The sequence below is a fragment of the Molossus molossus genome, unplaced genomic scaffold (genome assembly GCF_014108415.1).
Source record: "Molossus molossus isolate mMolMol1 unplaced genomic scaffold, mMolMol1.p scaffold_m16_p_18, whole genome shotgun sequence".
In the NCBI taxonomy this organism is placed as follows: domain Eukaryota; kingdom Metazoa; phylum Chordata; class Mammalia; order Chiroptera; family Molossidae; genus Molossus; species Molossus molossus.
The window spans coordinates 49,400,114-49,413,668 of record NW_023425353.1 but is presented as its reverse complement, the minus strand read 5'-3'; the positions used below and the strand labels follow the sequence as shown (position 1 = coordinate 49,413,668).

At 36.8% G+C, this 13,555-nt stretch overlaps 1 protein-coding gene across 1 annotated transcript in view; it reads right to left on the bottom strand.

The window, feature by feature from the left end:
* The window catches only part of CMC1 (C-X9-C motif containing 1), a 67,523-nt gene that overhangs the window by 1,744 nt on the left and 52,224 nt on the right, over window positions 1-13,555 (bottom strand). The window contains exon 3 of the mRNA XM_036266097.1: window positions 1,893-1,983. Within this exon, the coding sequence (XP_036121990.1) occupies window positions 1,893-1,983 (91 nt within the window). The remainder of the gene's footprint in view (window positions 1-1,892; window positions 1,984-13,555) is intronic.

Sequence of the window (13,555 nt, the reverse complement as noted above, 5' to 3'; positions counted from 1 at the left end):
CTTCATAGCCATGCTGAGACGTAAGGTCAACTAAAATGCTTCCTTCCAAACTCTCTATTTACTTTCAGCAAATGTCACAACCCTCTTGGCTTCCTTCACAGCTTCTCTCTCCACACAAACACAAGTAGCCCGCTCTGACCCTGCCTGACCCCTCCCACAGAATGGACTAGAATGTGTTACTTCCCCTATTTCTAGGGGTGATATTCAAATAATTAATGTTTACGAAATGAAAGCTAACAAATAACAAACACAGTGTTGAAAGCGAACATTTTCTGAGCACCCATCATGTGCCAGCACCGCGGCAATGTGCTCACATGCAGGACCACATCACTGCTCCGTGAGGGCACAGTCACTCGAGCAATAATCCCTTCTCGGAGTGAGGAGCCCACCCACAGCCTGTGGCTACACTCTGGCTCTTGCAGAGGTCAAGTGCACACTGCCTCTCCACGGCCTGTGTTCCTGTCTGCTTTGTTCTAGTGCTGCCAGTCTCGAGGGAGAATATATGCTGAACTAAGAATAACAAATTACTATGATGACTGAAACTCAGGTGTAAACATTCTTAACAAATAAAAGAATTTAACAGATTCAGTCACAGAGATGTTTAAGAGGTTCATTTATTCATTAAACATCTCTTGGGATTATTAGATAAGAAAACTGGAAAGATGATGAGTCAGAGAATGAACTCTCCCTTCTTTATGGTAAAGTGACTTGTGAAGGTCCTCTTGGCCCATAAGGAAGGGCTGCTATCAGAATTGTTTTTATTTATTATTAACCTGAGTAAAAGAATATGGGCCTAGAGTGTATTTCCTCATCTCCTTCCTCACGTAGAGATTAGTTTAAAGAATCTCTAAAGTCTTCCAACTACAGCATTCTAAAAAAATCTCTAAGTTTATGTGCACATTATTTGTTATCAAAAAAGAAGACTGAGGATTTAGATAGTCACTAGTTTTCATCTAATTCCCATTACGGTTTCATCAAACCATAATAGCATATATGCTAGGGGAGCAGAGTACAGAAGGAAATAAAGACGACAAAATTAAGATCTCAGTTGCAACTCTCAACTAACAAGACTTACAAAAGTATTCTGCAATACTGTCTGCCAATAATGTGGGTAATAAAACATGTGGAGATTCAACACAAAGCACTTGCATTCAAAGAACCTTACTTTAAGATTCAAGGAACTACAATAAACTATCAGTGACCATGATATTTAAGATTTAAAAATTTAATTTCAAAAGTCTAAATTTACCTTTGTGTCCTTCATGTGATTTATTGCAACTTTCCTAGGAGTTCAATTATAGTAATAAAAAAAAAACGCACCCTGGCCGGTTTGGCTCAGTGGTTGGAGCGTCGGCCCGCAGACCAGAGAGACCCAGGTTCGGTTCCCACTAAGGGCATGTGCCTCGGTTGCAGTTTGTCCCCAGCCCCAGTTGGGGTCGTGTGGGTGGCAACCACTTGATGTGTCTCTCTCATGTCAATGTTTCTCTCTCTCTCTCTCTCCCTCTCCTCCCTCCCTCCTGCTCTGAAGACAAATGCAAAATTGTCCTCAGGCGAGGATAAAAAAAAAAAATCGCAAGACTGGCAAAGGTCTTAGAAAAGAAATTGGTTAAATCAAATGAAAAATCATGTTTTCGTTTACTGACCTCATATATTTAATCAGATACAATGCTGAAGCACATAAATTAGAGAACTTTCGTAAATATGTTGCTTTTTTAAGAATAATCTTTAACAAACTAAAATTTTAAACTAACCCAAAAATATGATGGATTCTGCGGGGGGTGGGGTGTTAATACAGACTATATTACACTGAACAAGTTAAATACATACTCTTAACTACTACATATACTACAACCCATACACAGAGAAGCACAAACACAGAAGTAACTACTTACTAAGTGGTTAGACATTCTTTTAATGCAGAATTTTCTTTCCGGCATTTTACTACCATAAGGATTCCAGACTCCTGGCAACATTTGGTAAAATCTGAAATAAAACATTTGAAAAGAAAAAAATGATTTGTAATTACATCAACACAATTTCTGACAGCTCTAAAATATGATTTAAACCTATTACCCAGACTGTGCTGGGCACAAGGCACAGGCTCCACCAAAGACGTGCACTCGGATAAAAGGTGGCATGAGATGAGTGTCATTTTCTTTGTGGAAATAAAGAATGAGATTTGAAAGGAGCGAGAGAGGACCTCTGAGACGGGTTGAGGCGGCTTCATGGAGACAGATGGGAGGTAGAGAATAAGTAGGATCTCTAACAAAGAAAAAGTATAGTCTAGAAGAAATGAGTAAGAAGAATGAAAGAGGAGCTGTTTCAGACATGGGCATCTGGTGTCCAGTCTTCACACGTCTTGTCCACAGGCATCAAGGCACCCCTTTCTTTAAGACAACCTCGCATGCTGCCTTAACTTCTGTTCCCGCTCCATTCTCCGGTCGACTCTTAGACGCCCCAGAACATTCAAATGGCTTTCTGTCAAATTTCTATTCTGGTCGTTTGCCTTTTAAGTGTGCTTTAAATTTCGTATCCTGCTTTCTCAGGACCACTAGTCCAGAAAGGCCTGGTGCCATAATCCACCACAGCGGGGCCACGTGTGTTCAGGGTCAGACTCGATTCTCCCTTATCTTTCCCACATGTGGGCTTTGGCCCTACCTTGCACAGCTACTCTCCGGAGCTATTCTTGTCCTTTCTCGGGACCTCTGGCTGCTCTGGTTCCATGCTGTGCCACCTCCAATCCAACCACTCTTGTCTGACCTTAAATTATATCATCCTCACAAAGAAGCGGTAGGCCAAAAAATAACTTTTTCTGAGTATCTTAAAACCTCCTTTAATACAAAGTTATCAAGATTTCCCTTTCATGAGCTATGTGCTACCCTTTCAGTTACTAAGGAATATAATTTATAATTATTTTAAAGCAAGTAGGTAATTTCAGGAGACTCCATGAAGACACATAATATGTCACAAAAAATAGTTTTAAACCAGAAGCAAACTGGAAATGACTGAGATTTGTTAAATGCATAAAAACTCATTTGAGCGCCTTATAGCGCAGATATTGGATACCCACCTGAAGCACCACAGAATACTTGAAGGATAAGTGGTAGAGTAGGAGGAAAGGCAACAGATGCAGGAAATGGCTTTAATGCAAATGATTTAATGTGTCTGATCACATTAAATTATGAGTGACATGTAATACTCCACTTCCAATACACATGGGGTCGCCTTCCTTTAGCTCCCTGTTCACTAGACTCAGCAGCCCCACCAATTGCTCTCTGATTCCTGAACCCACTCAGGTATCTTTTTTATTCTAACTACGAATGTTCTTGTTCCTCTCTGTGCAGATGAGCTGGACACCCAGGCCAAATCAGATCAAGGAAGCATTTTTTAGGGTCTTTGACTAAGGACTCCCTACAACTCAAAAAGGCAAAGCAGACTTATAATCAGTTCATTATCAGTAGAGGTCATGGCTATCAAAAACGCTCACTCTGGAATGTCATTAGCATTTCTACACATTAATTTTTCTATTTATAGCATATTAAAATCTACCTTTCTAGAAGCAAGCATTATAATCCCAAATAAAAATTAGGACATGAGCAATACTCTAAAGGAGTATGTACATTAGGTAAACCCAGAAGTGACTACATCTGGCTCAGGGCTTCTTGAAGGAACTGCCATGGTGACAGTGGTGACGAACCACAGGCTGATCCTCCCTGCAGCACCTTACCCTTCCTGTAACCCCACAGACCTGTTCCAGACCAGCTCACTCAGTTACTGTCTAAAGAAAAAATTTGCCTAATGAAATATACAAGTTGACCAAACCCTGGACCTTTTCTGGAAAACAGAAACACAATGGCTATTATCAAAAGTCCACTTTCTAAATTGTGTTACACTGAGATTCACAATAGAATGCTTAGGCAGTATATTATTTTAAGATTTCTTTCTCTGATATAAGTAGAAATGCCCTTAGTAGGGAATTAATGCGAGGTAGCATTTATGTGTTCTGATCACAATAAAGGCACAGTCTATATATTTTCACACCTGTCCAACTCTCTTCAGGAATAACTGTGACTGGCCTGAAGCCTCAAGCTGTTTGTAGGGTTTTTGTCACTTGTTTAGCAACAAGATTTTAATGAGGACCTTTCTTTCATACCACATTAGCATACATTCATATAATAATGATGTCGCTAATACTGCCATCTGATTTCTAAAATGGTATTCTGAATTGCTTCTTTCAATATTATGTTTACTGTTAAAGAGCTATGAACACCTCTATATAATTTAATTGTAATTACTATTAAACACTATAAAAATAAAATTTTATTCACTAAAGTACATCCTAAGGTAATAAAAATGAATAGCAATAAATAGTGAGAACAGAGGAATTATTAAAAGTTATTCCAAACTTTAAAGAAAAGTAGACCAAAATAAAATTCAAGCCTTTTTTTTCTTTAAAATATCAAGAACATGAGAGAGTAGCTTTCTTTTCTAAACCCTCATTTCTCTGAAAACAAACACACACTTAATGCCATATAATAAACTACTGGTAAAAATTTTTTTAGGTATAATACAATTTGAGTCAAGTACATCAATGAGTAACAGAAAGAGATAAAAAGTCTTCTCCTAACTTCAGTCTAAGATAATCCCATTGTAATTAAATATAAGTAGCTAATATAATTTCCAGTTTATATAAGAAAAGAACTTTTGGGGGAACCTCTGTATAAAAGCTATAAAATAAATAAATGGTTTGGAATTGTTTTAAACTCGTTTAATTTATGGAACTTTTACTATATTTTAATTTCAATAAATACCAAGAATAAATTTTCTTAATTAAGCCAATGATAAGTATTTATGGAGAAACTATGCATGGAGATGGAAATACTGGTACTTGATCTTTCACACTTTTCATTTACTCAGGCTTAAGAAACATAATTTTGCAAATGTAGTCAGTCATCCAGTTATAACTAAAGCATTCAATGAGAGATGACACTTTAAAAAAATATCCAATTAAAAGACATAATCCCCAATGTTTCATGTCTTTGACTAGAAACTATTCCCTTTATATCTCCACTAACATAATTTTTAAAATTCCTAGGCTTATACATTTTTACAGAACCCCTTTAGACAGCAGTTACTTCTTACTTTCTAGTACTTTCATTTCCTTAATCAGTAAAGTATGTATAAAGTACCTATTTTTTCCAGCTGTATTAATATATATATATTTGGGTACCAATATAATTTAGAATTTTAACGTATAAGGTATGGATAGTATTTCTGTGACTACACCATCATCGTAATGATTTCACCATGAAATCTAAAACTTCAATTTAATCTAAATGAAAAACATTTTAGGAAGTCTTCCTCATTAGTGCCATGTAGTAGGGCAGATTTTAAAATCACCTTAGGTTCATAATATATCATCAACTCTGTAACTGGACATAAGCATAACTATGTGCTTTTACAGAACTAAATAAAAATAAAAACAGAGGCATACTTTAAACAATACATGAAAGATCTTTTGACCAGTTATTGACTCATAAGAGGTTTTAAAAACGTAGAACTGAAAATGATACAACTTGGAGAGGGCTTAGGTAGGTGCCGACTTTCAGTGAAGATTTTCCTTCAGACAAAGGTGTCTGCGGTTTTAAATCTGTAATATAAATTTAAGTCTAAAACTAATTTTTCTCAGAAAAGCTATCTTTTCAGTGAAGACTTCTGCAGTGAGCAGTCTAGTATCAGGTCCCTGCAGACAATGCTGAAGTGCTGCGCTGCTCTCAGTAATCAACATGCCTTCTGGAAGCTGTGAAGTCAAGACACCAGGAGGTCACCCTCAGTCCTGAGCTCACCAGTTCCAAATGCAGTGATGAAGGCCTGAACCAAGGCAGAGACAATGAGGACAGTAGTTTGTCTTCCTCCCTCTAATGACTGCTCAGCGGAAGCAAACCAAGGCCACAAGGCCACAAAGCACATTAGTTTGTATAACTGCCGGCATGAACAGTATTTCATGAAGTTCATGTGAAAGATTTTGTAAACAGTTCTGACTCTGTGCACATTCGTTTATACAATTTAGTAATAAAACTGTAGATCTCTTTGCAAGCTTTGAGTCAATGATAGCAGTAATTTGACTTTTGGAAAGAATTCAATCCAATTCGACTCAGACAAAGCCAAGTATTATATAAATAATTCCAGATTGGATATAAAGCTACTTAGAACAAGTTCAGTTTAGCTGGAAAAAGAAAAGTATATCAGTGAGTATTTGCCAGCAAACAGTCTAACAACAACTAAATTCCACAGACAAATTTCAAGGGATCCATAAAATTAATCGTACAAATGGAGAAACTTAACATGCAGAAACGATAGCATCTTTTACAAGACACATGAAATGAAACAGTGGCTTCTTCAATACATTCATACCTTTAAAATGTTTGTTTTGAAAGGTAAATCACAAGATCATGCTGTCACCTTAATGTTTAAGAGAGCCAACTATAAATGTTTCATTTTTTTCATAAATTACCAAAGTAGAATGATAAAGAATAAAATGTTCCTGCTTTACAATAGCAACAATAATTATAGCTAACACTTGTATTTACTATGTACTGTTCAGTGAGTTAATTCAGGCTTCAGAGGTATTAACTAATTCAATAAATTACAATTTTAATTTTTTTCACATATCCTTTCAGTACTTATCCAACAGCTCATAAAATGTCAATTATTCATTCAACAAACATTGTAAAAGAACTTATACTAAGTGCCTAGCATTGTGCTAGGTTCTGCGGCTTCCATGCTGATCAAGACAGAGAAAATTTCTGCCCTGTGGGAACTAACAATAGTCCCTGAAGAAGGCAGATAATTGAAAGGTACTAACCATTGAGTTCAACATCTGCTCTGACAGGGGAAAGATAGGGAAGGTACATGGAAGCAAGGAACCGGAACTCCAAACCTACTCAAGAGGGACTCCCCAGGAGAACTTTTAGGCTCCAGTCTATGCTAAGCTAGCTAAAGAGGGGACGGAAGAATGGTGAGGACAAAGGGAAGAGTGCAGAGGGTCTGGGCATGAACAGGCAGGACATAATACACAGAGTGATTCAGAAAGGCTGGAATGTTTCAGTTGTTCATTGTGCGTGCATGCATGTGTGTGCACATGCGTGTGCATGAGTGTGTTTGGTGAACAAGAGATGGAAGGGAAAAGGTAGGCACCAGTCATGACTGGTATAAAGATTAGGCTTTCTTTAAGGGCAATGGAAATCCTCAGAAAGGTTTTAAATGGGGAAAGGCACAATCAGATTTTCTTCAGAGAACTCGAAGAGTGGGAATGGGGCACCATAAATGGAAATAATAGGAAAACTGGTTAGGAAGTTAGTACAATAATCCAAGCAAGAGATGGCATGAGGCTAAAAGGGCAGAGGAAATAGGAAGTGAAAGAAGTAGATGACAATAACGGAAACTTGACAGGACTGGGGATATAATTAGCTGTGAGGGTAATAGATAAAGGAGTCAAAGATAACTCCTCCATTTCTTGCTGGGTGAGTGACGGCTGAGTTTGATGGCTTAAAAAACACCAGAAAAGGAAGAGCAAAGGATGTTGTCTGGTTTGGGTGGAAGTCTGTGAGGGGAGATGGGGTAAAGGTGACCAGGGGGCCTATCACACATATAAGGAGAGCTGTGCAGAAGGCAGTTCGCAATATGGTTCTGAAGCAAGTCCAAGGATAGTGTTTTGATAGTAGTAACTTATAAAAACAATGAAAATAAAAGAGGTCCTGGGCAACCACTGAGGAATACCAGCATTTCCGCATCTGGCAGAGAGAGAGGAGACTGGAAGGAGGGAGGGCCACAGGCACCACAGAAGTCCAGGAAACCAAGTGAATTACCCTCACTATATAATAAGGGTCCACTGGACCCAATTTTAATTTTGGGGTTTCTTTTATATTTCTAACTATTTTAAGAATGTTATTTCATGACTCTTACTTGTCTTTCTTAGAGGCCTTTCAAAAAAGAAAAAGAAAATTAACAAATTTTGTAATAAAACTCATTTTAACTTGCAATTATCATATTGGATCTTCTATAAAATGAAGATACAATATAGACTCTTAATGATCTTATTTTTCCTACATCTTGATACATTTTACTATCATATTCCAGGAACTGTTTCATGATGACTCACCAATTATTCGCTACTATAATAAAAATGACTAAAATAAGAAAACAAAATGAGGAAAACACCTAGAAAAATGTATTCCACATTGTTCATGAATATATAAAAGTGGTCTTTTTGTATCTGTTCTATCTTTTCTTGAATACAGTTGAGATTTAAGATATTTTCTTCACTTTCTAACTATGTTACTTAGAATAACAGCCTCCAAAGATGTTCAAATCCTAATCCCTGAAACCTGTGAATATGTTAGGTTACATGGCAAAGGGGAATTAAGGTTGCTAATCAGCTTGACCTTAAAATAGGGAGATTATCCTGGATTATCTGGGTGAGCCCAAATAAATCACAAGGGAGCTTAAAAATGGAAGAGGGAGGTAGAAGAATAAAGAGAAAGAGATGGGATGTTAGAAGCAGGGTCAGAGAGATATTATCTTGAGGGCTTTAAAGGGAAACATGAACCAAAAAGTGGGGGGACCTTGTTATAGACTGCATGTCTGTGTACCCAAAAAATCCTACTGCCTCCCATTTCCCCACCATGTGATGGCATTAGGAGGCAGGGCCTTTTGGAGGTAATTAGGATGAAACAAAGTCACAAGGATGGAACACTCATGAATGGGATTCCGTCCTTATAAGGGTCATGAAGACAGCTTGATTCCTAGTTCTGTTCTACATCATGTAAGAATACAAAAAGTCAGTAGTCTGCAACTCAAAAGAGGTATCTCACCAGAAGCCAACCGTGTTGGCACCAATCTAGACTTCCAGCCTCCTGAACTATAATTATCTTGTTTATTAGCCATCCCGTTTATTGTATTTTGTTTTAGCTGCTTTATTAAAGGCAGGCCTCTAAAAGCTAAAAAAAAAAGGCAAAGAAACACACTTTCCTATAGAGCCTCTAGAAAGGAATACAGTTCTGCTGACATCTTGATATCACACCTCTGAACTACAGAACGTAATATAATACATGTGTTGTTTTAAGCTACAAAAGTTTTAAATTTGTCACTGCAGCAACAGTAAACTCATACACTGTGTATAGTGAAAAAAGAAAACTGAGAAAAAGATGTTTCATAATTATTAATCAGAAGATGAATGCAGCCCTGGCCGGTTTGGCTCAGCGGTTAGAGCGTTGGCCTGCGGTCCGGAGAGACCCGGGTTCGGTTCCCGCTAAGGGCATGTACCTCGGTTGCAGTTTGTCCCCGGCCCTGGTTGGTCGTGCGGGTGGCAGCCACTCGATGTGTCCCTTTCACATCGATGTTTCTCTCTCTCTCTCCCTCCTGCTCTATCTGAACAAAGAATGAAAAAGTGTCCTCGGGTGAGGATAAAAAAAAAAAAAAAAAAGAAGATGAATGCAAAGAAACCAACAGCAGTACTCTAAACTCTAATGATGATGGTGAAATTGATTGTATAAGCATAATCATAGACTATGAATCTTCAGATGACAAAATCCTAGATGAACTTTCTCAAAATCAGAAACTGATGAATAATACAGTTTGAAGGACAAAAATGAAGTATGATATTCTCATCCCATCAGTCATTCAATAGAAGGGCCTTTTCATGTAGTATTATGTAACAAAATCCTATATTATCCCATTGTGCTAACAAATACATAGCAGGCCTGACCTGTGTGGCTCAGTGGTTGAGCATCAACCCATGCACCAAGAGGTCACGGGTCTGATTCCTGGTCAGGGTGCATGCCCTGGTTGTGGGCCAAATCCCCAGTGAGGGTCATGCAGGAGGGGGCCAATCGATGTTCTCTCTCATTGATATCTTTATCTCTCTCTCCCTCTCCCTTCCTCTCTCTCTAAAATAATAAAGGGGAAAAAATCTTTTTAAAGACTATATGACAGTAGTCTTCCATCTTTTATGATATACATGTGCTGAAATGTACTTGATCCAAACATCAATGACAAGTGTATAAACAAAGATGATTAAAAGAAATTTGTATTTATGACATATACAAGTCTAAAAATAAAATATTTTAAAATTATGGAACAAAAAAAAGATGACCATCCTCTTCAACAAAATTAGTAGCCATCAATGTTTACAAAAATATTGCATCTTAAGAATGCAAGTACAAGAAAAACCAGGATAATAAACTATACCCTACTAGAGATGTATATGAAATCTGGACCCAGTATTTACAAGATAGGTATTTTTCAGGTTTATGATGAACAGTCAGTTGCATTCAAAGGACAATGACTCAAGAATAAAACTTTCAAAACAAGACAAAATAAAAATCTGAGCTTGATATGTTTCATTCTTACTAAAAATTTTAGTCATCATCACTTTGATCTTCTGTAAATTTTAAAATATAAAAATAAATAAAAGTCATTCATCAAATGACTATCTTTTCTGAGAAAGTTTAGGTTCAAGAAGGAGTGGTCATTATTGTCAAATGTTGCTGAGCCATCTACTAAAATGAGAAGTGAAAATCAACTATTAGTTTTTATGTTAAGATTTTAAGTCATTCTGCTGTCCAGAAACATTTTTGATTCATACAATGCCAAGGAGAGGGTTAGAACAATAAAAAAATCCTTGCTCCTTATCACTGATGATGCATTAAACACAGTTTTTATTTTCAATTCTCTAGGACTATTATTTCTTTAATCATGTGTTCATTAAATACAAAATATGGTTCCAAATTTCATGTGTTCACAATATAGCGGTGGACACAAAAAGGAATTCCATAATACCAAGCAGTTGTGTCTTCCTTTGATGAACTTGGGTTTGTAACCCTTTTAGACTTGCACTGAGCAAGAATAGCTACTAGTCCTGTGTGGCTACTGAGTACTTGAAATGTGCTAGTCTGAACTGTGGTATATTACATATATATTGGATTTTGAAAGCTTAGGATGCAAAAAGTAATGTAAAATACCTTGTCAATAACTTTTATATTGATTGCAAGTTGAAAAGATAGTATTTTGGATATAGTAGATTAAATAAAATATAACATTAAAATAAACTTTAGCTTTTTTCACTAATTTCACATTTTTATTTAATTGTTTTTTCAATCCTCACCCGAGGATATTTTTCTATTTATCTTCAGATAGAGTGGGAATGACAGAAAGGGAGAGAGAGAAACATCGATGTGAGAGAGACACATTGACTGGTTGCCTCCCACACGACCCCGACCAGGGCCAGGGATGGAAGTATGTGCCCTTGACGAGAACCAAAGCCGAGACTCGTTGCTCCACGGGCAGAGGCTCTACTGCTGAGTCCAACCAGCCAGGGCTAATTTCACGTTTTTAAAATGTAGCTGCCATAAATTAAAAATTATAACTGTGCCCTGGCCAGTTGGGCTCTGTGGTTAGAGCGTCGACCTGTGGTCCAGAGAGACCCAGGTTCATTTCCCGCTAAGGGCACGTACTTAAGTTGCAGTTTGTCCTCGGCCCTGTTGGGAGCATGTGGGTGGCAGCCAGTTGATGTGTCTCTCTCACATTGATGTTTCTCTCTCTCTCTTTCCCCCTCTCTCCCTCCCGCTCTATCTGAACATAAATACAAAAATGTCCTCGGGTGAGGATATAAAATAATAATAACAACAATAACTGTGGCTCACATTATATTTCTATTGTCCAATAAACTTTCTGCAATGATGGAAATGTTCTCTGCACTTTCCAATAGGATAGGCCACTAGCCACGTGACGACCAAGCCCTTGAAATGTGGCTAATGTAACCGAGGAACTGAATTTTTCATTTTAATCAATTTTAATCTAATTTAATTATGTCTAGTGGCTACCATATTAGACTATGTAACTCTAGATATTTTTAGTTCTCTCTACTGTGGTGAGATGCAAATAGGCTAGTGATAAGTCAGCTATTAATTCATGATTTGAAATGTATGATCATTTTCGGCTCTGTAATCTTCCTTATTTTTCCTCAAAGTATATTTTTCTATCCATTGATCCTTTTTAAGCCTATAAAAAAAATAACCTAAATAAAATGTTTAAGGAAATAAAAACTAAGTATAATCATTTAATAAACTTGACCTGCTTAACTGGTATTCAACAAATAGCTAAATAAGTCAATTAATTAATTCAATGAGCAAGTGTCAAATTTATCATTCTAACTTTCAAGTAGGCTTCAGTTGATTTAACTCACCCTTATCTTTATATATATGGTGTTGGTAAATAATCTCTCCCATGGCATACACTGTTATCTAATTTCTTTGACACAGATCTAAGTCTTCGGCACTGTTCTTTATCATTATAATTTCTTGAATTAAGTCAGGGTTGAATCAGAATTTATCCAAAAATCAAAGTTCTAAAAAACAATACATAAAAGTTGGGGCTTTAACATAAATTAGGAAGTTTAAAAGGAGTACTCAAATTCATTATCTCCATTTATTAGATTAAGTTTAATGGGAATGAAATGTGGTTCTGACAAGGGGAACTTAGTAGCACTTGGAACAGGTGATTTCTCCTTATGGAAAACCAAAGGGCAATGACACACTCATGTTGAGCAGGGTCTAAAACAGTTAACTCATTTGTCCATAGAAAAAACTTTTATTTCCAGGTGGCCTTTTCTTGTTTATTTTCCCATTTTTCCATGTAACTTCATAATTTTTTTTCCCAAGGTATTTAAAGGTGTTATAATAGCAATAAGAACAAAGTGATAGTGGCAATTTTAATATACTGAGTCTTTATTATATATATCAAGAACTATACTGAGTACTGTATGTTTATTAGCTCATATGAATTCTACAGAAACACTATCAGATAAGCATTTTATTACCTTTATTTGCCAGATGAGGAAACTGAGCTTTATGTAGGTTGTCACATTCCCTAGATTGCACACACTGTGGCACACACTGGCCCAGAACCAGGCCTTTTTAATTCCAGAAAAACACTTGTAACTACTATCAAATCCCACTCCCTCCCTTCCCCAATGAGAACACAAGAAAACCTCCACACTCGCAGAAATGTCTATGCTCACAGAACAGACTTAACCCAGGCCAGTCATCTCACCCGAGGTCACAACAGAGACCTGGTCACAGGCCAGTTAGCTCACCTGAGGTCTTATCACTACTATAGGAAAAAAAAAAGCTAGTTTATTGCTACTTAGGAATAAAATAAAATAACATCAGATATGGCATCTCTGGTTCCACATCCATTTTCCAGAATTCCTATCAAATATATTTAAATATTTAAAATAAGGATTTTACACATTAGAAACTGGCTTCTCCAAGCAGTATATAACAAAATGTTAAATTTTGTATATCAGATATTAAGTGCTACCAGAACTTGAAAGGTAGACATTAGCACAGACTAGTGTAGCCAAGGAAAGCACCAAAACAACCATCTTTTTAAAAGATATAAAAGATGTTTTCAGTCTCCCCAAATAGTAGAATCCATGATTATTATTAATAGTGACAGGGGAGGAGAATTTAGAAAGTGAGAAAGCAAGGGAAAT